The sequence below is a fragment of the Ovis canadensis genome, chromosome 3 (genome assembly GCF_042477335.2).
Source record: "Ovis canadensis isolate MfBH-ARS-UI-01 breed Bighorn chromosome 3, ARS-UI_OviCan_v2, whole genome shotgun sequence".
NCBI classification, from domain to species: Eukaryota; Metazoa; Chordata; class Mammalia; order Artiodactyla; family Bovidae; genus Ovis; species Ovis canadensis.
The window spans coordinates 176456100-176480904 of record NC_091247.1 but is presented as its reverse complement, the minus strand read 5'-3'; the positions used below and the strand labels follow the sequence as shown (position 1 = coordinate 176480904).

Sequence of the window (24805 nt, the reverse complement as noted above, 5' to 3'; positions counted from 1 at the left end):
GATACTAGATAGCAAAGGTTTTAAGAAGTCTTATTTTAAAATTAAAGTTTGGCTCAATGATTTTATATCTATAAATAAAATTATGTATTAAAATTTTTACTTTTATTATATTAGTTACTATAAAAAATTCAATAATACAGACATGCAACATTAAGTAAAAAAGAGAAAGTTCCTCAAAGTGATTTCGAAGCACAGAGAAATATATATAAAACATCTGACTTGTCAAACAATTGGTATCAGATAGAATAAATCAATGTTTATCTTTTCTTCATCTTGTCCCATAATGTCTTTAAGGTAACTATAAATACTATACACATCCAGTCATTTAAATCACACCCTGGAGTACAATACTGGCTCCATCATTCTGCAGTAATGAAAGCACAACAGCTTCATCCATTTCACCCAGGCTCACCTTATGAGTTCAATAACAGGATCCCAGAGAGCACTGAAGTTTACATACAACATGCCTAATAAATAACGAAGTGGCACCTGTAATCATAGACAACTAGTTCAGATCAGCATCAAAATGCAAATATCCTGACTTAGGACAACCTGAGGTTTGGAAGGAAGCTTGTGTTTTAAGAAAAAAACTTCTATGTATCAATACAGATTTCAGTTACAGTAATTTTCCTCCTCTCCCCAAAATGTCACTGGCTATTCAACAGAGAAGAATCACTAAAGCAAACATAGTATTCGAACTCACTCCAGATGTTTATGCAGGAAGAATGTATCTGAATCAACAGATTTGACTCATGATTAAACTCACTCCTAACAAACACTGCTATCACCTGACAAGACAAAACGTGAACAGTAATTAGGAAAGTACAGGTGCTTAAGAACCCAGCACAGTACTGTGAGTGGCAGCTGGGGCTTCATGAGCAGATATGTGAGTTCTTAAGACTATACATCAAGAGTTTAGTTCAGAGGACCTAAAGTCTTCTCAATCCCTTTTGGAATGATAACCATTGTCACCAGCATCCCCATGTGCTCAGGAAGCATCATGCAACATAGTAGTTTCATTGTTATTGGGGGGTGGTGCGTGTATCTACTTTAGCAGCAGAACCCTTTTCCAAGCGAAACATAACACAGGACATACAAAACAAGTTAGGGACAGAACTGCTCTGACAGAAACGGGAATGCCTCCACTTGGCCTTCTTCCCAAAGGGATCATGATATATCAAGGGTAATGGACAGAAAATGCCTCATAGAAAAGGTAGAGGGCTGACATCCTGCTGCATTGAAAAAATCGTGAGGTGAGTTGCTATTCAGTCGTTAAGTTGTGTTTGACTCTCTGCAACCCTATGAACTGCAGCATACCAGGCTTCCCTGTCCTTCACTATCTCCTAGAGTTTACTCAAACTAACGACCACTGAGTTGGTGATGCCATCCAACCAAGAGACTCTTCAAGAGAATTCTCCAGCACCACAATTTGAAAGTATCAATTCTTTGTACCTGATTGTTAACTTGACATTGCTCCTCCTGCTGCTACCTACTATTTATCCTCACACACGTGTGTGCTTAGTCGCTCAGCTGTGTCCGACTCCTTGAGACCTCACGGACTATAGCCCACCAGGCTCCTCTGTCCATGGGGATTCTCCAGGAAAGAATACTGGAGTGGGTTGCCATGCCCTTCTCCAGGGGATCTTCTCAACCCAGGGATCAAACCCAGGTCTCCTGCATTGCAGGCGGATTCTTTACCGTCTGAGCCACCAGGGAAGCTCCCTTATTCTCACATACTATACACACTCAGGAGAAGGGAGGATAATAGAGTATTGTTACTATTGAAAAGGCTGCAGAGTCATTTAACTCAAAACACTGAACAGAGCTGGGAATTTATTTAAATTCTTTTTAAAAAGTTCTTTTTTAAAAAAATTCTCTCCACTTTTCTACTTGGTATACTTCCCTCTTTAAAAAAAAAAAAGCTAGCTAGGCAGATCTTAAAGTATAAATTAAATATTTTTTAAAAAGTGTTTTACCTCCTGTAATGGCCCATCAGGGACTGCAGACTGCACTACATCATGCCTGAGTTTTCTCAAATGAAGAAGCTTCTCTCTGTAATCATTCACAGTGGCTGGCACGAGCTCTGCCTGGCGCAGTATAGCAAAAACAGACTGACGCTCTGAGAGCCCATCATCCTGAACAACCACAGGAAACCAAGAGGAAGGTCAGTGTTTTTATTTTCCAAAAAGAGTTATCAAATGTGCACAGAAGTCTAAAAGATAAAAACTGGCATATATTAACGTTTTAAATTAAATAAGTAACACATTTTTGGAGTAAATGATTCTTTCTTCACACTATTTACTTTTTGGTCAGTAATTTATGTTAAAGGTCTAGCACAGGCATGAAAAGTAAAAAAATCTCTAGACTGGCAACATTTATCAAAATAAAGCAAATGTATATATACTTTCACTGTATAATTCTACTTCTAAGTAGAAGTAATTTCTACTTCTGGAAGCAGTCATTCATGTTACTGTACAGATATCTGTGTAACAATGTATACAGCAGTATTATTGGAAATGATGAAGACTACCAATAACCCACCTAAGCATCCAGCGAGAGAGAACTGGTTAAATACAACATTTTAAACAGTGGGGCACTATTCAAACTTTAAAAGAAATGAGGTAGCGCTGGAGGAACTGATATGGAAAACCCTGTGTGACACCATTTGTTTAAATTATATAAGTATGTACTAAATTATATACATATGTACGAAAGTCTAACAGTCACCAAGTAACTGGATTTTCAGTGATGGCCTTACTGAAAGGGCAGGAAAAAGAATTACAATTTTTTTTCTTCAAATTTTGTGATAGATATTTACACAGTATTTGAATTTTCTGCAAAATTATCATTTTAGGAAAAATATATCATATTACATTTTTTTTAAGTTATTCAAAACGAACAGTTAAAATACCTCCATTAATTCCGGAAGCCGAACCTCAAAGTGGTTTAGGATCCTTATTGTCAAAAGTCGAATCTACAGAAATTAAAAAGCATGTTTCAAACTCCAAAGTTGAAAAGCAAGAAGAAACTGACAGAGTCAATGAGAGCTAGAGTTAAGTTTCATGGAATTATAAACGATATACCTGCCACTTGTCAGAGTAATACATGTTTATTCTATCTTATTTCATATTCCAACACCAACCAACACCTGACTCAAACGGTCCATGGGAAAATTAATGACCAGACTAGACTGAGAAGATAACGAAACCATAAAACCATGCTCATAAAACCATGCTGTTTCTTTGAACTATGACACTATAAGCATCTCTATAAATAAGTGCAAAGATTCTGACTGAACTTCTAATTCCACTGAAATTAGTGATCCTTATTTACAAGTAACATGTTCAGGTATTTCTATACATCTTAATGAGCAGCAGAATCACCTAGAAGAAGTCTTTGAAAAATCGTGTAGATATTTTACTTCCACCCTATGCCTGCTGAATCAGAACTTGGGACTGTGGCGACCCAGAATCTATATTTTTAGTAAGCTCCCCAATTAATCCTGCTGTAATCAGCTAGTAGGTCAGTGTTTAGGAATCACGGCTTTAAACAGAAACCACCTCAAAGCAGCATTTTCTGATTAAGGAGCTCTGACAACCCCTGGCAATACAAATAAAAACAAAAGATGAGAGGCAGAGAATACACCACAAAACCATAGTACCTTGGATATACCAGTCGAAATATTTGCTTGTAACTTGGGAAATAATTCCATTAAAGCCTCCTCTGAAAGTGGCCCCCTGCAGCCACATAAGGATAATCTCTGATAATAGAGATCAGCCAACAGCAACACAGATGGCTCCAAAGGAAACGTTCTGCAATGAGATATTTATTAGACCCCAAGTGTGCCACACACCCCAAAGACGTCAGGCTATACTAGAAACCACAGAAGATTATCACTGACGGAAATGTAAGACAGAACACATAAAAGTTAAATGTGGACATTTAGCATCACTTAAGACATGAAGAATCTGAGGCTTAGCAATAGAGAGTCACAAGCTCAAGAACAGACACACAGCCAAATGGAGGCAGAGACAGGATTATAATACTGTATTGTGACTAAAGTCAAATGCTATCTTTTCAGCAATAAATGACAATGCCATATGAGAGGATGTGTAATATTTGTGGGGTGTTTTCCATGTCCCAGGCACTGAGTTATGAGGGAAGAGGTACAGAGCAGGGGCCGGCACACCAGCTCTGGGGTAGGGTAGTCAGCCCATCCGCATCAGCGATGGAACCCCAAATAAGCCACTTAACCACTGTGTACTATCCTCCAACAAATATCTATTATCTATCACGTACCAGTGACTTTTCCTAGATATAGCAGGAAACCACGGAAAAAGTCCCTTATTCTAATAGCAGAACGTAGCTCACAAGTAAATAATTAATGACAGTGGTGAGGATGGTGGACAAAAACAAACTGGGGAAAGGAGGCTGGACTGAGAAGACTGGTGTGGGGGGTCGGGAGAGGTGGTCATGGAAGGCAGAAACTGAAGGAAGTCAAGAAGTGAGCTGCAGGACACCTGGAAGAAAAGCATTCCAGGCACAGGGAGCAGCAATGCCAATTCCCAGATAGGTGTGCCTGCCCCTGTGAGCAGAACTGAGGCAGCCACTCCAGCTGGAACAGGCTAAACGAAGCATGATGGGGGATGAAGTCAGAAGCCAGGGCTAAGATTATAGAGCCCCAAGGAACACCATGAGGACTGTGGACTTCATCCCGTAGGAGCTGGATACCATGAGAGCAGGGTTTCTCAACAGTGGCTCCACTGTTGTGTGGACCAGGGACTTTGCTGTAGGCCCGTCCTGTGCACTGCAGGACACTCCTCTACCCACCAGACCCCACTGGCAGCCCCCAGTTGTGACAATCAAAAGGTCTCCAAAATTGCCCCTGGCTAAAATTCAGTGTCAGAGGGTTGTTGGCAAAAGAGCGACATGTACTCTTTCAACTGAAAAGAATCACTGTTGATGGGTACAAAACAGACAGCAGCAGGGCCAGGATGGAAGCAAGGAACCTTGTTAGGAAGCCACTGTCATCACCAGATGAGAGATGGTGGTTCCCAACATAGCAGCAGTGGGTACTGAGCACCTAGGATTCTGGACTTACTTAAGAACGTTTTTTGGGTTGTGCTGGGTCTTCACTATTGCACGGACTTTTCTCTAGTTGCGGAGAATGGTCTACCCTAGTTGTGCTACGCAGGCTTCTCATTACGGTGGCTTCTCTTGTGGAGCAATAGGCTCTAGGGCATGCGGGCTTCCGTAATTACAGTTCCCAGACTCCAGAGCACAGGCTCAGTAGCTGTGGCTTACGGGCTTAGTTGCTCCACAGCATTTGGGATGTCCCCAAATCAGGGGATCAAACCCGTGTCTCCTGTATTGGCAGACGCGTTCTTTATCACTGATCCATGAGGGATGCCCCTGAATTTATTTGAGAGCTTTAGTTCTCCCTTTTATCATGTGAACAGTACTTCCAGTTCAGGGAGTTGTGAAGACTGCATTAATTAACATACAGAAAATACTCAGAAGAGTGACCAGCACAAAATGAAAATACAATAAATGCAATTTGCACAGTTACCACTGCACTCAGGGTTTGATTCCATCTCTAGGAGGGAAATACGGCTGTTCCTTTTTGAGAATAAAGTGGAGATGAACTAACTCAAGGCTATTGAGCTGGTAAGTAGTAGAGACAAGGTTCAAATCCATATTGTCGTGGCTGTGAAACCTCTGGCTTAACAATAACCAGCCCACATCCAGCACAGAGGCCTCCACCTACAACTTTTACAACAGGAGCTTTCACCGCCACCCTCCAAGCTGATCCATTCCCGTTAGAGGTTTCCAGGCCTCCAAGGCTAAGAGCACCTACCTGGGAGACCAGCTGGCCTTCTGCAGGGGACAGACAAACCCTACTTTGTTATGAGTGCCTTTCTGTTTCAAAACCTCCACAGATGCCTTAAATTCTTCCCACTAAAGAACACAGTGTGAGAAGTTTGATGATTTTAAAGAAACAGTGGCTGGGGCGCAACATATGTAATATGATAAGTAGGATGACAGCAAATTCTCTCCTTAAAGGAATTTAAGGCAATTCAATTCACAATAGAGACAGGGCTGCCTTGCCCAGATTGTATTATTGCAGTAAGTCTCCAAACTGGTCTCCTTTATCCTCCTTCAGTCTCTTCTCAATATAGCAGCTGGAGTGATCCTGCCTCAGCCTGAGTTACTCCCCTATCAAAAAAAAAAAAAACCCGGGCTTTCCCTTTCACTCCCGAGTAAAAGCCCAAGCCCTCCGATGGCCAGATGTCAAGCTCTGCCTGCCACCTCCACCTCTCCTATCACCTACTCCAGGCTCTGCTCAGGGACAGTGGCTCCCTGATGCTCTAGTCAGGCACTTGCATGGAGCCCCAGCACTCACATCTCCCCCAAGGCCCCGACATCCCCATGGCTTACTCCCTCACTGCTTCTGTGATTCTGCTCACATGTCCCCTTCTTCGTAAGGACTCCCCTAGTTAAAAATCCTATTGTTTCCAACCTCCAGACTCGCCCTATCCCAACTTTACTACTGTCCAACAGGCTACATATTTTAAAATATGCAGTTGTTTATTTTGTTTAGTGTCTCTTCTTGCTAGTGTGTTAGCTCCATGAAGGCAGGGGATTTTGTGTCATATACTGTGTCTCCCAGTGCCTAGAATAGGGTCTGGTATATGAGAAAAGCAATAACTATTTATTGAATGAAGTAAATGAACAAATATATTTTTAAAAGCATGGAGATAAATTGGATTAGACTCCGGAAACGGAAGCAAACTACAAGATTTTCAAATGGCCTGATCTTTAGAAGGGGCGCTAAGCTGAATGGCTCTGAGTAATGGCCCTGTGTTACAACTCAAATAAAAATAAACTTAAGAGACCAAAAACTGAATTGGCTGGTATATAGTGAAGGACCACAGCGGAGTTTGCTAAATGTGTAAAGCTGAGAAAGATGGTGAAAGCAGCAGAAATGTATATGCTGGAACCACAGTGCAATGTCATGCGACTGACATTATCTACCCACAATACTCTGTGATACTATAAATCTACATGCACAGTACAATACCTTGTACAAAGATGAATCATCTTTAAAGACTGTATCTGAAATGTTCTTATTTTAACTGAAGTATTTAAATCAATAATAAATTTGCTATGTGAATACAGCTCAGGTAAAAAATAGACCCAAGATTTCACAAACACAGAAGCCTTTATATCTGATTCATCATTAAGCTGAACGGAAGGTACGTCTACTCACAACACTAAGTTCCTCACACGTTCCACAGGAACCAAACGAAGAAGTTCGGGAGATTCTTCCAAACCTAGCAGAGTATTTACAGCTTGACAAAGAACAAATAAGTTTCCTAAAGGCAGAAAAACAGGAGAGACCACATTTATTTCTTTGATACAATAACTATCATAGAGTTCCTAAATTAAAGTCAATCTGTGCCTTCTGAAGGATTTTCTGTCAAATGTCAGAATATAACAGAAAGGAACTGAAAGAGGTTTCAAATCTTTAACTTTCTTAAGAGAAAAATATATTCAGAAATAGAGTAAAAATGTATGTTTCCTTCAACTGAGATGAGAAAATTCAATGGTTCTACTGACTGGCATTATCAAAATTAGAACTTTTGAGGAGAACAGACTTAAGACTTTCTAAAAGCTAAGAAATTATCTTTGTATAAAACTCAAGTTGATTTTATGACTCCAATTTATAAGAAATCAAACAATCCACTCCATTTATGTTAGTTAGATAATCATCTAACCCTAGATCAAAGGTTGGCAAACTATGACCCACAAGTCAGATTTTGTAGGTAGTCTGGTTTTATATGGGCAACAAAATGAGAATGCTTTTCCCATTTTTAAAAGGTTGTTTAAAACAACAAATAAACAGAATATGCCACAAAGACTGAACGTGGCCCACAAAAGCTAAAATCTTGACTGTGTGGTCCTTTACACAAAAAAATGGCTGACCTCTGCTCTAGCCTTAGAACAAGGCTATCCAATAGAACTTTCCGCAATGGTAGAAATGCTCTGTACATGTGCCAGTGTGTAGCCACAATCCCATATGGCAGTCACTAGCCACACGTGGCTACAGAGCACTGGAAATTCTCTAAACATGTCTGCTTAGTATCTAAACAGATACTAAACACAGAACCTAGTACATTAATATTTAAATGAGTGACTACCATATATACAGATTAGGAACAAAAAATACTGAGCTAGAATAAAACAAAATACCTTTTATTTATTTTTTAATTGTAGCAAAATTTTAATACTTACCTTCTTTTGATCAAAATGCCTACTTTTAAACTGCTGTTATCAGGGAGTAGGGAGAGATGGACACGTATACAACAGGAATGGTGTTTGGGACAGGGCAATCCAATTCTGCCTGGATGAGTCAAAGGCCTTCTTAGAGATACTGTGCTGGAGTTGCTTTGAAAGCTAGGAGTTCACCGAATGATGACAGACCCAGAAAGGACTCCAGGCAGAAGGGACACATACATAAGGGCAGCTAGAGGGGGTACAAGAGAGTGTCTTGCCCAGAATAAGTAAATGCTGAGGGACAAGTGTACACTGGGGCTGGACTGGGCATAGAAGACGCGAATAAGACACAAGCTGGTACTCGAAGTTGTATCTCATCTCTTTGACAGTAGTAGCATTCTGCTGCTTTACCTTTGGACTCAGGCAAATGTTCAGACCATCCTGACCTGGTCACCACATTACGAGGTGGTAACCTTGTAATTACATCTCAGCCTCTTTCTTCCCTATTTACATTTGGGGGGTTCTGCCAGAATGTAACGCCGGTACTATTCTCTGGTACCCATGTGTTTACAGTTCCTCTGGGTGTGCCAGGAAAGACAACAAGAGAACAAATGGTGATTGTAACTGACCTTTTCCAAAGCTCCCTCTGTCAACAGTCATGAAGAGGGACTCAATGAAGCCGGTGACTAGTGGTGTCACCTTCTCCTTCTCCAGGGGCCTGTCCAAGAAGTGGAGAGAAAAAGGGAAACACTCAAACTGGCATGCAACAACTTTCTCATGAAATAGCAAAAAAATGACTACTAAATATTTTCATCAGTTTGCTAAAATACTTTTCACAATTAAACACAGTTGATTTTCTCACCTAATATGAGGTAACACGACAAGGGCCGCCCAAGAACATGAAAGGTAAGTAGTATCTTGATTCGGGGGTGACTGAATTATAGATAAAAGATGGTCCAACACCGAGATCTGTTCCTTTCCTCCCTTGGATTTCGTCGTCTTCTGCCTTATATAGGATCTGAAAGAAGAAAAGATGAATACTTAAAATAAGAAAAGGAGGTAGTTGCTTTTGCCCTCTGAAGCTTGAAATAAAATTGGTTCCTCCACTGATACTATGTATAAAATAGACAACTAGGGAGAACCTACTGTATAGCATAAAGAACTCTACTCAGCACTCTGCAGTGACCTAATTAGGAAAGAAAACCAAAAAAGAGGGAATATATGTACACATACAGCTGATTCACTTCGCTGTACAGTAGAAACTAACAACACTGTGAAACTATACTTCAATTAATTTTTAAAAATTGGTTCCTTTCCATGTGTGGAGATTAGCAGGAAGGAGGGAACTGGTGCTGACGGTTGAATACAAATAACTAAACAAATATGACTCATTCACTGATTTTCAGTGACAAGGTTTTTCAAACCCACTGGTTCTGCTTTCTTTTTCTATTTTAATTTGCTTCATAACTTGCAAAGCAAGTCTCTTCCAGTTTTAGGTATTATTTCTGAATTTGAACTACTGATGGACAAGTGTTTAAGGTAATTTACTGTATGAACTGACTTCTTCCATCCCCCCCTTTCCTTTTTAACATGATAAAATGATTAAGGGGCTTCCCTGGTGGCTCAGACAGTATTAGAAGTTACTTCCTCTGCTGCTTTAATCTGGTAAGTGTTTACTCAATGATATTTTCTGACATGACACTCAGTTTTAGCTACCTGTTACTTTGGCAGTATTCTTGTTTACCAATGAACTCTACCTCAGTCTTATTTCAAAGACAGACTCTAACAGAAAAAAAAGTCAAAGAAACAATAAATAAAATGATCTATTATAATTTATCCTTCCATGACCAGTCTGGTAAAACTTGTTATGAAATTGAAGTAGAATATCAGGTTTTTCTTCCTATATCTTTTTATCTTTAAAGTTAATGAAAAAGTTGCACTCTGTTTTGTTTTATACTTATCAGGACACTGAATGCTTGGAAACTACAGTAGATAAAAATCAAGTTAATTTTATTGGTAATTTCTAAAAGTTGTTTTAGAACTTGTTTATACAGTCTTTCTAGTACTAACCATGACTCATAATCTGCAAGAAATCTTACAAACAAAAAAAAAATGAGATGCTTTATAAAGGTAAGTCATTAGTTGCTATGTCATCCCCCTGCTTTATCACACCTGCCAATGAGCTCCTCCGATAAAATCCATAACTCTTACCTCATCCTGCAAGGCCCTGGGTGATCGACCCTTGTCTCCTCCTCTCACTTCCTCTACTTCCACTCTCTTCCTTTCTCAATGCTCTTTACCTGCAGAGGCTTTCCTTTAGTTCCTCAAACATACACACTTATTCCAATCCTACGGTCTTTGCAGGAACTCTCCTCTCTGTCTGAAAAACCTTTCACCCAGCCTTTCTCTGCCAGGCTGGATCCTTCTACCATTACAATTGGACCAAAAGTCCCCTCTCCAGACAGGACTAGTGCTGTTCTCTATCTACTCTCTCTCAACACCCTGTTTTATTTTTCCTTTCTCACTATCTAAAAGTATCCTATTTACCTGCCTCACAAGCCTGCCCCACAGAAAGTGTCATCTCCTCCAAAGAAGCCCTTTTTCATTATTATATCCCAGTGCCTAGAACAGTACCTGATATGATACGTATCTGTCAAATGACAGAATACATTTATCTTCTGAAGACTCTTTTCACATCTATTATCTTCTTTAATTTCCACTATAAATTTGTGGATGAAGTGTGACCAGAAGTATTCAGAAAAAGACAAGTTATTCTACAGGGTGACAGAAATTTTCTTAGTGATGGAAGTTTTCTTACAGAAAGAAAACACAGAACCTGTGGCACTTGCTTTAAGTTAATATGCTTCCATTTATTAGGAATGATAATTTCTATTTGAAAAATAGTAAGCAGAATCCTTTCAAATAACTCCATAAACTTTAACTTCCAAAGAGTATGTATCATTTTTAATAAAACTGAGAAAGTAATCCACAGTCCTTTTAACAATTCAAACAATGCAAAAGTGTATAATCTAAAAGCTAATAATCACTTCTTTCTTCCTCTTACCATCCTTCTGACATAAATAAAGGTAACAGTTTTGTGTATCTTTAGGGAGTTGTCAAGTCTCTCCAAACTGACCTTTAGATTTAATATAATTCAAAACAAAATCCCAGCAAGGATTTTTTTGTAGACATAGGCAAGTTTCTTCTAAAATTTATACAGAAGAAAGGACCAGGAATAGATGAAGCAATTTTGAAATGAAGAACACAGTGGAAGGATTTAAGATTTCCTGATTCATTTTACTGTAGTAATAAGACAGTGTGGCATCAGAGGAGAAGAGACACATAGATCAGTGGAACAGAAGAGACAGCCAGGAAGTCCCACACATTAATGTCCAGTTGATTTTTGACACAGATGCAAAAGTAGTTCAGTGAGAAAGAATAGCCTTTTCAACAAATGTTGCCAGAGCAGTGGACATTTAGAGGCAAAAAAGGAAACTTGATCTAAATTTCACACCTTATAGAAAAATTAACTCAAAATGGATCATGGACTTAAATGTAAAACATAAAATGATAAGACTTTAAGAAAAGTAGGAGGAAATACTTGAGAACTATAGCTAGGAAAAAAGTTCTTAGACTCGACATCAAAAGCATTATCCATAAAAGGAAAAGTTGATAAACTGGACCTCATCAAAATTTAAAACTTCTGATCTGTGAAAAATCTTAAGTGAAGGAAGATAAGCTACAGACTTGGAGAAAATACTTGCAAAGCAGGTGAAAGGATTTACATCACAATATATAAAGCATTCTTGAAACTCAACAAGAAAGAAACAATCAAGTTAGAAAATGGATCAAGGAAATGAACATATATTACACTAAAGACAATATGCAGATGGCAAATAAGCATATCAACATCCTTAGCCACTAGGGAAATGCAAATTAAAACCACCATAAGATAATACTACATCCTATCGGACGGCAAAACCAAAAAATTAGTGATAATATCAAATGCTGGTGAGGATGCAGAGAAACTGGATCACCTATACTGCTGATGGGAATATAAAACCGCACTACCACTCTGCAAAACTACTTGACAGCTTATCAACCTGAACATGCCCTTATAATATCATCCAACAAGTCTGCTTTTAGGCATTTATCTCAGAGAAATGGAAAGCTATGTACATGAATGTTAATAAGAGCATTATTCATAATAGCCAAAAACTAGGAATGGCATAAATATCTTTCAAGAAGTGAATGACTAAACAGACTGCTCCATCCATTACCTTGGAATACTACTCAGGAACAACACACAGAAATATGTTCAAAAAATAACAGGTTACTGATGCACAAAACTTACATAGGTCTCAAGGGAATTATGTTGTGTGAAAAAGTCAATCTCCAACGCTGTAGAGTATAATTTTATGTATATAATATTCTTGAAATGACAAAAGTGTAAAAACAGAGTGTAAGATTAGTAGTTGCCAAGAGTTAGGGTTGGAATGCAGAGCCGCAGGGTGACTGTGGCTACTGAAAGTAGCACCAGAGATCCTCGCAGTGAGGGAACAGCTCTGTATCTTGACTCTGGTGGTGGTTGTGAATAGACATGATAAACCTGCACAGAACTATATATCCATGTACATTTACACACACAGATGAGTGATGTAAAACTGGTAAATCTGAATAAGGTTGGTGGATTGTACTGACATCAATTTTCTGGCTGTGATATTGAAATAAGTTTATGTAAGATGTTGCCACTAGGGGGAAACTACAGGAAAGGTATATGGAACCTCTCTGTTCTGTTTATTATGACCACACATGAATATATAATCGTTTTAAAATAAAAGGTTAAGAAAATTAATAGTGACTTCTTTCTTCCACTTACCATCTTCCTGAAGTTAACAACTTAACCTGTTTTTGTACCATTCCACGTGTTCCTATGCTTATATGTACTTTTGATTCTAACTTTGCAAAATGTCATGGTATTAGAAGTACTCTCCTACAACTTATTTTTTTCATGTAACAACAATATGTCAGAGACATTTTTCCAGTTAATACATGTAGATCTTCAGTTTTTACAATATTCTGAATGTGTTATTTTTAAATGGGTAACCCTACCTAGAATATAAGAAATTAGGATTTTAGAACTTACCCCACCGTCTGCTGGGAGAAAGGCAGAGGGTACTTCTCAATCGCCATGGAGCCAGCAGTGGGAGGTGCTGCTTTGTTAAGAATGAGCTTGGCCAAAATGGCCAGAGCTTCATCTCTGACTGCAGCATCATTCGTCAGGAAGCAATTCTCAATATACAAGAGAAAGCTGGGTAGGAAAAGCTAAAAATAAAAAAGGAAGTCACACTTATTAACAGATGTAAATTTCAGAACATCTAATGAAGAGAATATCCTAACACTTCCACAAAGAAAAAGAGATCATAAACAAAGATACCAGACCTCTCCACAGGAGCAAAGGAGGCAAGAAGACAATGGAGCAAGGCCTGAAAAACTGAGGAAGAACCTAAAATGCTATACCTGGGGTACTGGCAGTGTAGAGTGAGGAGACAAGACACTTTCAGACATACTAAAGCTCAAAATCTTACTACCGTTCACCTTTTCTCAGGAACCTCTGGAGAATGTGTTTCATCAAAATAAGAAAGTGAACTACAATGTAAGAATGCAAGCTATAGCAAGAGAAAGACATGGGACCCAGGAAATAGGCAAGTCCCAGTATGGCATCTGTGCAGTGGGCAGAGAAAGCAACCCGTTCAGAGTTAAATGGCTCTGGGAAGACTGTCTCCAGAAGAGAAAAGATCTGTTAAATGATCTGCTAGTTTGCTGTGTGAAAGGCATTCTACGAGGCTGCTGGAAGGCTCGCTGACGAACAATTTTAAAGAAGCAATTTCCAGTTTTTAAAAAATGAGGCAACTGGAAAAAATGAAAGGGTATACAAAAACGGAAATGTAAATATAAAATACTCCTTGCTTATAAGAAGGACTGAATATGACCTCAACCAAAATTTGTGATGTTAACTCTCTACTGAGAAGAGTAGTATAAAAGAAAAAGAATCCACCTACTCAGGAGGAAGCCTACAGATGAGGACTAAAATTAATGTCAAGGAAAAGCAGTATATTCAGATGATTTAAAAATATAAAGTAAATATTAGAAAAAAAATAGCTAAAAAAAATCATTTGTGCTTGTTACTGGTGAGGAAGATGGGGGTGGGAATTAATAACTGTTTTTTAGCCCTGTGTGACCTTTCAAACTACATGCATAGGATACTCTGATAAAAATAAATTATTAAAAAAAAAAAGACCAAAAGGAACAGAGAAGCAATGATGCAGCTGCCAAGAAAATGAGAGGGCTATAAAGGGTCCTCACTGGGCAGGAAAGAACAGAGCTGGGACATGTCTAAAGAAGTGGTGTTTTTGGTTTTTTTTTTGGAGACAACCAAAAATATATATTATTAAAGACTAAAGGGGAAAACGAGAGAAGAGATAGATTTCTATGCAGTACATAGTAGGATCACCAGTTTTAAGGAGTGGCAAATGTTCGATGGGGGTGAGGGGAAAAGATAAACTCAGGATTTGACGACACATTGTTTTATAACTTCCTAAGTGAAAAGTGTAAGTGTTTGTCGCTCAGTTGTGTCCAACTCTTTGTGACCCCAAGGACTATAGCAAGCCAGGCTCTTCTGTCTGTGGGATTCTCCAGGCTACTGGAGTGGGTAGCCATTCCCTTCTCCAGGGGATCTTCCCAACCCAGGGACTGAACACAGGCCTTCCACATAGCAGGTAGATTCTTTACCTTCTAGGCCACCACTACAGGCTATAACTTCCTAAAAGATTACTAAAACCAAATTGGTTACCTATTATAACTGAAAATGCTTAGCATGTGGAATAAAGTTTCACATGTGACCTAGAACAGGAATATAATTGCTTCAAAAAAAAAGAATTAAAACCATCAAATCCTTTTCCTTTCAAAACACAAAAATCACAGGATTTTTTAAATTGATTATTTTCATCATGACAGAGTCAAATCCAAGACTTAATAATCTCACTCACCTGCTCAAACTGCTTCATACCAAACATGACTTCTGAAAAATCCAAAATTAAGCGTCTTTCAAAGTTGCTTTCAAAAATCTGTGGCAAAGAATACTAATGTAAGTACAAAGAGAGTACTCTCCCATTCCTGAAAATAAAAACATCCCAAATCTTCAAGGCCCTCTAGCTTGCAAGGAGGAAGTAGTGGGATGCTCAATACAAGTTAAAGTAGTCATGGGAAGCAAGAAGAACTGGACTGCTGAATCTGCCACTGCCAGGTGTGAGCCCAGGCACTGGGCCCCCCTCCACAGAAAAGGAACTACTGAAGTGAAGGAATGGTGGGCACACTCCCACCAGCATTCTAAGTGCTCAGCCTTCTCCAAAGGGACTTAGATTCGAAGGGCACTGTACTTCCAGTGATTAACACAGGAGCTCTGCCTAAGACTTGCTCATTCTTTCCCAGCTACACAGAAACATAAAAGGGCAAGCAACACTTTATACCTTCTTTGTAACTTTACACTGCTGCCCTACAAAGAACCTAACTGATTTTTACTTTCAGTCCCACCTCCCTCCAATTCATCTTAACTCACTAAGATGCCAATCTCATTCATTTCCCCGTTTATCGTTTTCTCAGGACCCTCCACTACTTGCAGAGGGAAAAAATCCAACCTAATTTTTCAAAGCCAAGCAGAGCCTTACTGATATATATCACACTTCCTGTGCCCACAGCCCATACATTTTTGAACACATCTTTGTTCTTCTCTCTCCTAGAGTTTTTAATTCCTTCTCTGACTGGCAGACTGATATTTAACCTTTAAGGACTATCCAAAATATAAGTCCGTTGAAAAGCGTTTACTGTTCCACAATCCCAGACAGAATTAACCTTTAAGTTCCAGTTCAGTTCCGTTCAATTGCTCAGTCGTGTCCAACTCTTTGCGACCCCATGAACTGCAGCATGCCGGCCTCCCTGTCCATCACCAACACCCAGAGTTCAATGTGACACAAATGCTGACAGACTGATTCAACAGATTTTAACTATATACTACCAAGACACTCAGAGGTTAAAGCGTCTGCCTGCAATGCAGGAGACCTGGGTTCGAACCCTGGGTTGGGAAGATCCCCTGGAGAAGGAAATGGCAACCCACTCCAGTATTCTTGCCTGGAGAATCCCATGGACAGAGGAGCCTGGTGGGCTACAGTTCACGGGGTCGCAAAGAGTCAGACATGACTGAGCGACTTCACTTTCATCAAGACACCACCTCCCTAACAAAAAAATCACAGGCAAAAAAAACACAAAAAACTGTCCATCCTACCATATCTAGTCCATAGCCTACACTTGGTTAAGTAATTATTTGTTCAGGTGAATATTTGCTGAGCAGATTTAGCTTTTATCACATTTGTTTTATTTCCAATACAGCATGTGATTCACATCCCCTTAACAAGATTATAAATTCCCTGAAGGCAGAGCCTTTGCCAGGCTTCACTGGTATTCCCCTAAAGGCTTACTCAGTGCTAAACATAATATTAACTACTCGATTAATATTGGCTGAAGTAAATTACTTTTTCTATGGTTTCTCTGATGAGGGTCTCTGGCAAGGAAACATTTTCGCCTAGGATCAAAGCAGAAACTACATCCAAGAGTGTCTCCCGGCAAGATGTAGAGAGATGGGCTGTTTGTAATGTTTGAGACAAGACCTGTAAAACAAAAGGGAAAACAATGAACACTTAGCAGTCAGCTTCTAACAAACATGTTCTAAGCAAACTAAGTTGGGAACTTACTTTACAAACATCAACAGGTTTGGTTATCTTTGATCCATTTCCATGTTTTACAAGTATCAGGTATGTTTCTAACAACCTTTTAATCTGTTCAGAACTTTCACCACAGTTAGTTTCGGTTACTTTTGTATGTAGGTCCAGGAGTGATTCCTGCAAACGAAGAATTTAAGAGAAAAACTATCAACTATCAAACTCATCTGTTAATGAAAATATTATGTGAAGCCACTCAAATTTTCACAATCTTTTGCTTTGAAAGAAAAAGACACCTTTACTGGGAGTCACTAATGATAACCATGAATGTTACTCCCATCCAAGTACTAACCAGGGCTGACCCTGCTTAGCTTCTGAGATCAGATGAGATTGGGTGAGTTCAGGGTGGTGTGGCCACAGACATAACCAACAACGTTTCTGAGTGCACTGTTTCAAGTTCTTAACAAGTATTTCCTCACCATCCTCACAGGTAGAGAATACTATTACTCTTAGTTACCAGATGAAAAGAATGAGGACTAGACACTTAAATGACTTTCCCAAGGCACAGGAGCAGTAAGTGGCAAAGAGGCCATCTGGCTCCGAAGCCTGTGCTCTTAACCACTACACTCCACTGCATGCCTCTCAAGATACTGAAAGCAAGTAAAAATATCAGTACAAGGGGGAGAGGGAAGGAAAATCCTAGGAAGTGTGTAAAATTATGGTAACAACAATTATAGGATATAATCTCCAGCAGCAATCCACTGAGCTAAGAACAACAGCAATCAACTCCTGGACTCCTAGTTACACACAAATACTTAAAAACCACAACTCACTTGCAAACATTCAAAGAATATTCCAAAATGTTCCTTGTAGATATAGAGTGCAGTGGATTTGACCATGTTTTTGAGTGTTTCTCCAACTAAAATCCATGGAAGTTGAGCTTCTGTTTCTGTAACTGGTCCGAGCTTTTGCAAAATTAGCTTTATTGCCTGTGGAAATCCAAGAGTCATGAAAATGAATGTGTACACTCTTAGTCTCAAGTACTACACTGTTATTTCCACTCTTGATTATTCTCCATTCTGATCAAGCTATCTTAAAATCTGATTCAGGATAATCAAGGATATGACAGTTTTGGTGGTTAACTATGTGTCCCAAAACAATTTCAAAACTAGGATTACGAATTTTATCATACAACTGCCCACCCGCCATCACCCTCACTCACTGATCAATTTGTCTTACCTTCCAGCATGCAGGATGAAAAAGAGAGCAGTGATTTTTTACATGAGAAATACCTAATAACCCAGGGCCTATACTAGGTAAGCACTGCTTTTAAAGCCCTAATGCTCCCCAAATGTTTTCTATTTATTCTACGTAATCCTCTCTCTGAATCACCTGTGTATATCTCATCCATTTCCTTTTTAATCCTTTTCACAAAGACTCAGGGAACTCCTCTAGCTTATTTACCTTCTCTGTGCAAGAGTGAAACATATTTCTAACTCCTTTGCACATTTCAAAGAGCAATTGTCCAACGCCTTCTACTTTTTCTGGATGTTCATCAAGATCAAGAAACATTAAATTGAAAAGTGCATTTTTATCAGAAACCTAAAACACAAAATGCAAATAGAAAACTGCATTTACAACATAAACATATCCAAAAGAAGAATTACTATTTGCTATTCTACAGATTTATATTTAAATGTAATAAGGAAAAAAATTCTGAAAAAGAGACACTTGCAATGATTTCAAACTACTGTGAGAGTACAGTAACATTTTTAATGTTACACAGAAGTGATTAATTCATTGGTATAATATGAAGGTATGTACCAAGAAAAACTATATAAGGCAACATTCTATCATTTATGAGTATGAAAGAAATTTAATAGCAATGATTTTATTATAAAAACTCTTATAAAAACAAAAACAAATGACACTATACAACCAGTTGCTTACAGGAAACTATTATAAAAATCCCTGTTAATCTCACTGCTCATGTACAGACTGACGTGAATTAGAGAATGTATATACACCATATAATAATAAAAGAAACAACCAAATTATTTCACATTAGTAAGCAAAAACAACAATGATGAGATAACCTCAAAACAGTAACTGGTTTCCATTTTTATATATATGTCAGTCCATAATAACCATATTATAAAAGATATTGCCTTCTGTTCATCAGATTCTTGAGGATTAATGAGCAATAAACATATAATTATCAAACTAACCTTTCTCATCAAAAAAGTAAAGCTTTCAGCAGCAAAATTTCTTATATGTAGCTTTTTATGAGCCAGAAGTGTACTATACATGCTATAAATGAGAAAATAAGATGTTTAAGTAATCATTTTAATAAAGATGCATTAATAGTACATGTCAATTATGTTCTTAACACTATGCAAGGAATGCAAGGAAGGTATAATAACATAAGCAGTTTAAAATCTCATTTGATTACATGACACTCACATGCCAAATGGAAGACTGACGGTAACAGACATTAAAAGTTCTAGGATTGGCTCTTGTCAGTATCAGTAAAAACTGCCTGGACTTCCCTGGTGGAGTAGTGGATAAAGAATCTGCCTGCCAAAGTAGGGGACATGAGCTCGATTTCTGATCCGCGAAGATTCCACGTTCTGTGGAGCAACTGAGCCCTGTGCCGCCACTCCTGAAGCCCACGCACCTACAGCCTGGGCTCCACACACTGAAACTAGACAGCAGCGCCTGTTTGCCACAACTGGAGAAAGCTTGTGTGCAATAACAAAGAGCCAGCGTAGCCAAAAAATAAAAACATAAAAACCTCCCTTGACCAAAAGATAAAAGCTTAACACAACTTAAACACTAAAAACTATCACTGTAGAAGAGGATCACTCTTCTGAAGGGCTTCGAGCACACAGTTGTTTCCACAGAGGAAATCTTATGTTCGACAAGCGCATATTGCTTTTGCTCTCAAAGTGATACAGATGGGGAGCAGGACTGACTGCAGAAGGGCATGAGAAATCTTTTGGAGATGAGGGAAACATTCTTAAACTGGATTGTGGTGATCGTTGCATAACTTTATAAATTTACTAAATAGCACTGAATTATATACAAAATAAAATTTTTAAGCTAAAAAAAAAGAGGAAAAAAAGAAAAATGTGTATGAGAGAAAAGGGTTACCTGTATATATGGGACATGTCTTTCACCATCAGTCTCCAAAGGTACTTGTACAGGTATGACAGAGAGGTGAAAGCCCATTCTAACAACTCCGTGTCCTGAGTCTCCAGGATTGAGGTGATGGTCAGAAAAAAATCCTGAAAATGGGGATAGAAGTCTGTCTGCAGATCTCGTGCCAACTGTACAACCAAACTGGATGAAAAAAATAAAGAAGGTAACTGATTCTGAGACATGAAGATTAAAAACCGAACACTACGAATCTAGTTCACAAATGATAACCAATCGCCTATGATGAAAAGGTTAATTGAACCTTCTAAACTAAGTTTCAAAAGAAGTATAAAATTTTTCATGTTTTAAGAGTTGAGCAAAGAAATCAGGCTAGAGCAAGAAGATACACTATCACAAGTTACGGTTAATCGTTTCAAAGCTGTCAAAAATCAGGTTCTTATAAAAGTAGAGAAAGCAAAAGAGTATATATCCTCAAGATTCTGCTTTACAGTAATGTACCAATATTTTAATCTAACAACAACCACAAAGGTAAATTCTTGCTTCTACATTACAAACACTAGATCTAAAGCACATGTAGCTATAAAGCAACCTTTCTTAAAATTCAGATAAATGTTGTCACCTTTCTCTCAACATGCTACTTACTCCAAAAGGGGCTGATAGGCGTAACTGTTCTTGATTTGCAGGTGAGTCTTCAAACTCTGAACTATCTCATTTTGATGGTACACCAGCTGATTGAATGACTGGCATTTGTCAATAACCTCTTTGTAAAATTTCCCTGGGTAGAGGAAAAAAAAAGTTCTACTTTTCCATCACACCACTCTTTAGCTGTTTTGACCATATTCAGTGCAAATGACAGGTGAATAAAATAGAAACAAAACAGAAAATACCAAAGTGTTCCGTCAGGTTCAATTCTCTCCACTTCAGCAGACCCTCAAAAAAGTAGGTTTCAACTTCCTGCCAAGATTAAAGCAGTCCATCAATCAGACAACTCAAAGAAAAACTATAATCAAGGTAAATAAGAATAAAGATACATTAATATTTTAAGACAATGATGATAGACAAGAGTTGAAAAAAATCCTTAGTTTTTTTTTTTTTAGAAAAGGGCATTAACTAACACACCTTAAAAAGCAATCAGGGATACAATACGGGTAGCAAATTTAAACATATGCAATAGTCACATTTTTTAAAAAATTTATTTTTTTTCACAATTTTAAGCCAGGAAAAATGTTGACTCTTACAGTTCTTTCATTCTGCTTTTGGAAAAATGAACTGCTACACTATTACAGAGAAGTAATCTGGCATGTCTATTAAAATTAAAAACAGGTATGTCCTTTAACCCAGTGATTCCATTTTTGGAGATTTTCTTATAAAATTTGTGATTTTATAAGTATAAAGATGTTCATTCAGCTTTATTGTCGGGGGGGCATACCTCATGGTCTACACATAATAAGATATACCATGTGTCAAAAATTATATCTATTACTGAATTAGAAGGATGTTGACAGTATTCTTTCAAAGTGAGAAAAGCAGGTTTTATAGTGAGGAATATGGTAGGAACCAATTTTTCTTAAGAGGAAAAAAAGAAAACCTCTTTAAGTGTTTGCACGTATTTATATGAAACTAAAGTTCTTACTTAGATGACTACCAAATCATCAAAAATGGTTGCCCTGACTCCAGTTGTGCTCTTTCCTCCACATTAAAGCCAAAGAGATCTAAAACTTACACTTGGATCATGTCACACACTCCCCTGCCTTATAATCCTAGAATGATTTCCCATAGTTTCAGGATAAATTCAAACTTAGCTGGATATGAAGGTTTTCATGGTCCTTAATTATCCCTTCAGCATTATCTTCCACCAGCTACCCCTTTCACCCATTCAGTTACCATCAACACAAACATCCCACATCCAATTATAAGCATACCAAAATGCTCTGCAGGTTCTTGAATGTGACATGCTCTCCTTAGCCTCTATTCCTTTATAAAGGTTTCTTCCTCAGCCTGAATCAGCCTTTCCTGCTTTCTTTGCCATGCTAAAACCCGCAGAAACAAGACTCAATTCATGTAACACTTGTCTACTTAATCTTTTTTGACACCTCACTTTACACCCCTAAAGAATCTTGGTTAGGCTCCCTTCACTGTGAGCTCCCAAAGGATTATGTGCCTACCTAGATAACATCACTTAGCTGAATTCACATATTACAGACAAGACATTCAAAGTGACAGTGAGCAGAGCCTGACTAGAGTCAAGTGAAAAGCTGTAAAAACTGAGGTTGAATCCCAAGTTGATGCATGTTATAAAAATTATGGCAGAGAAATGATGCAGTGATTTTTGAATAGAGTTATGGCTGAATTATAGCATGGTCAGAAATGGAAAAAGTTATATGGTCAAGCCCCCCTTTTTTTAAATAAAGGAGGAAACTAAGCCCCAGTAAAGTAACTTGCTCAGAATCTCTTTAAAACTGTACTTTCAGGAATACAGATCTGCAGCAGGGCTCAGAATGCACAAGGGAAGGAAGAGACTGGAGTCAGAGGCCACCTGAGAATCCAGTCAATTTTCTAACATCATCCATCAGAACTTTTGCAATGATGAAAATGTTCCATATCTGCATTTGGCCAACATGGTAGCAACTGGCCACATATAGCTACTAGAATTTTTTATTTAATTCTATCTACTAATCTGTCAAGTGTGGCTACTGTTTGAGACAGCAGAGGTCTAATGCATTTCAGGTTCATAAAAGAATGGCTTGAGAAATAATTCACATCTCAGACTGAAAAACCAACTATGAGTACTTGAAGATCAGCTAATTTAACATTCTCTTACCTCGTCATAGCTTGCAGTTCTATCAATCCGGTGAATAATGTCGATATTCACATTCCCCAGTCGCTCAGCAAATGTAAGAAACTGAAGGAGAGGAGTATATTTAAAACACATTATCATTTTATACGTTTCACATCTTGAATATCTGTTTTAGTGCTATATAATCATGTTGACAATTTCCTTGTGAAAGTATAAAGTTTAAAGCTTCCATATGCCACCTCATGTTCTATCATTAGAAAGGATGATAAGCTTTACTTTCAATTTCAGACTTGTATTTTCAATCAATCATAAAATGTATAACTGAGTGTTACAACTAGAAGTAGACATCACTGATGAATCACAAAAGACAACTTTAAACAAACTGAATGAGCGTTAAACAAATGCACTGCACTACTATAGGAAGAAAATGAAATATTTCTATATCTGCAAAATGTTTAAAATCAAATTCCCATGCTAAACTGTGTTAAAAGACAACAATGTGGCCTCGCTAGATCTACTGCTAGGTTTCATTCATACCCTACTGCAAGCACAGAATCTGGCGAAGTCGTTTCACCAACTGTATTTTTAAATATACACAGACCTACGGTTGTGGAGTAACAAAGAAACCCTCTAGAAACAAACAGAAAGGGCTGTTATCAGCCAGAAGCTGTAAGTCACTTACCTCCTCCACCGACCCACCTCCCCAATTCGATTTTCAACGACAAAAGAGCAAAAAAAAAAAAAAAAAAAAAATTCCTAACCGGTTAGTCTGTGATACTGAATTGGTTGTCTGGAGTTCCGGCTTCCTTCCCCATCCCATTATTTATTACGCTAGGAGAGAGGAAAACTCGTTTGCCAGAGCCTCCGGACAAGAGACTCCCGCTCGGGCCGGAGCACGGTACTCCTAGAATCCCGCTCAGAATCAGGCCCACCGGCAAGTTCCCTCGCTCACCCGGTACGTGTTCTCGGTCTTGTGGGAAACCGGCTTTGGCTTCATGGCTGCAGAGGGGCAGCGGCCCGCGAAGATCTCGGGAAGGGTCGAAGGGATGCTACAGGCTGTAGAGAAAGAAAACTGGTTCACACACTTGCACTCCCACGTAATTAGACTAGCTCACGTGCGGCTCGAGTTACTGGGAGCCGCCATGTTGGAAACGGGGAGGAGCCTAGGTGGATCACGTGAACGGAAGTAGCGGACGGAGCAGGAGCGCCAGTCCCCAGAGCCTTCTGGGAAGGGCGGAGCGTCTAAGTGAATAGGTGGGTGTGGAAGTTTATCAGCTGTCTTGAGCGAAGGTTTATAAGAGAAATGTGCGTTTTTATCGTAAAAGAAAACACGGCCGTCGTCATTAACAGCTGACCATCACTAACCCTCACTATGTGCCCTACACCAAGCAAAGTTCTTCACCTTCATGGTTTCACAGTAAAGCGCATTGTGACCGTTCAGTTCAGTTCAGTCGCTCAGTCGCGTCCGACTCCTCGCGACCCCGTGATGATTCGAAATGAGGTACATATTTTTAAGTCTCTTCGGCCTACGAAGAAAGCAAGGATTAGCAACCGATAAGTGGCAGTCTGGCAGAGGTCACTCAGCTTCAAAGTCTGATACTCTTAACCTGCCTGCCAACGCAGGAGATGTAAGAGACGCGGGTTCAATCCCTGGGTTGGCAAGATCGCCTGGAGAAGGGTATGGCAACCTACTCCAGTATTCTTGCCTGAAGAATGCGATGGACAGAGAAGTCTGCTGCTACTGCTAAGTCGCTTCAGTCGTGTCCGACTCTGTGCGACCCCAGAGACAGCAGCCCAC

At 38.8% G+C, this 24805-nt stretch overlaps 1 protein-coding gene across 1 annotated transcript in view; it reads right to left on the bottom strand.

The window, feature by feature from the left end:
* The window catches only part of UTP20 (UTP20 small subunit processome component), an 87716-nt gene extending 63530 nt beyond the window's left edge, over positions 1–24186 (bottom strand). Inside the window, exons 1-19 of the mRNA XM_069581061.1 lie at positions 23960–24186; positions 23032–23112; positions 21098–21164; positions 20853–20985; positions 20205–20393; positions 19280–19361; positions 18516–18653; positions 17885–18040; positions 17085–17231; positions 16866–17000; positions 15327–15404; positions 13424–13602; positions 9140–9295; positions 8907–8995; positions 7271–7376; positions 3662–3812; positions 2912–2974; positions 1977–2135; positions 413–489 (exon numbers count right to left, since the gene is read on the bottom strand). Of these exons, the coding sequence (XP_069437162.1) occupies positions 413–489; positions 1977–2135; positions 2912–2974; positions 3662–3812; positions 7271–7376; positions 8907–8995; positions 9140–9295; positions 13424–13602; positions 15327–15404; positions 16866–17000; positions 17085–17231; positions 17885–18040; positions 18516–18653; positions 19280–19361; positions 20205–20393; positions 20853–20985; positions 21098–21164; positions 23032–23112; positions 23960–24004 (2231 nt within the window). The 5' untranslated portion in view covers positions 24005–24186. The remainder of the gene's footprint in view (positions 1–412; positions 490–1976; positions 2136–2911; positions 2975–3661; positions 3813–7270; positions 7377–8906; positions 8996–9139; positions 9296–13423; positions 13603–15326; positions 15405–16865; positions 17001–17084; positions 17232–17884; positions 18041–18515; positions 18654–19279; positions 19362–20204; positions 20394–20852; positions 20986–21097; positions 21165–23031; positions 23113–23959) is intronic.
* Between the last annotated feature and the right edge of the window lie 619 nt (positions 24187–24805).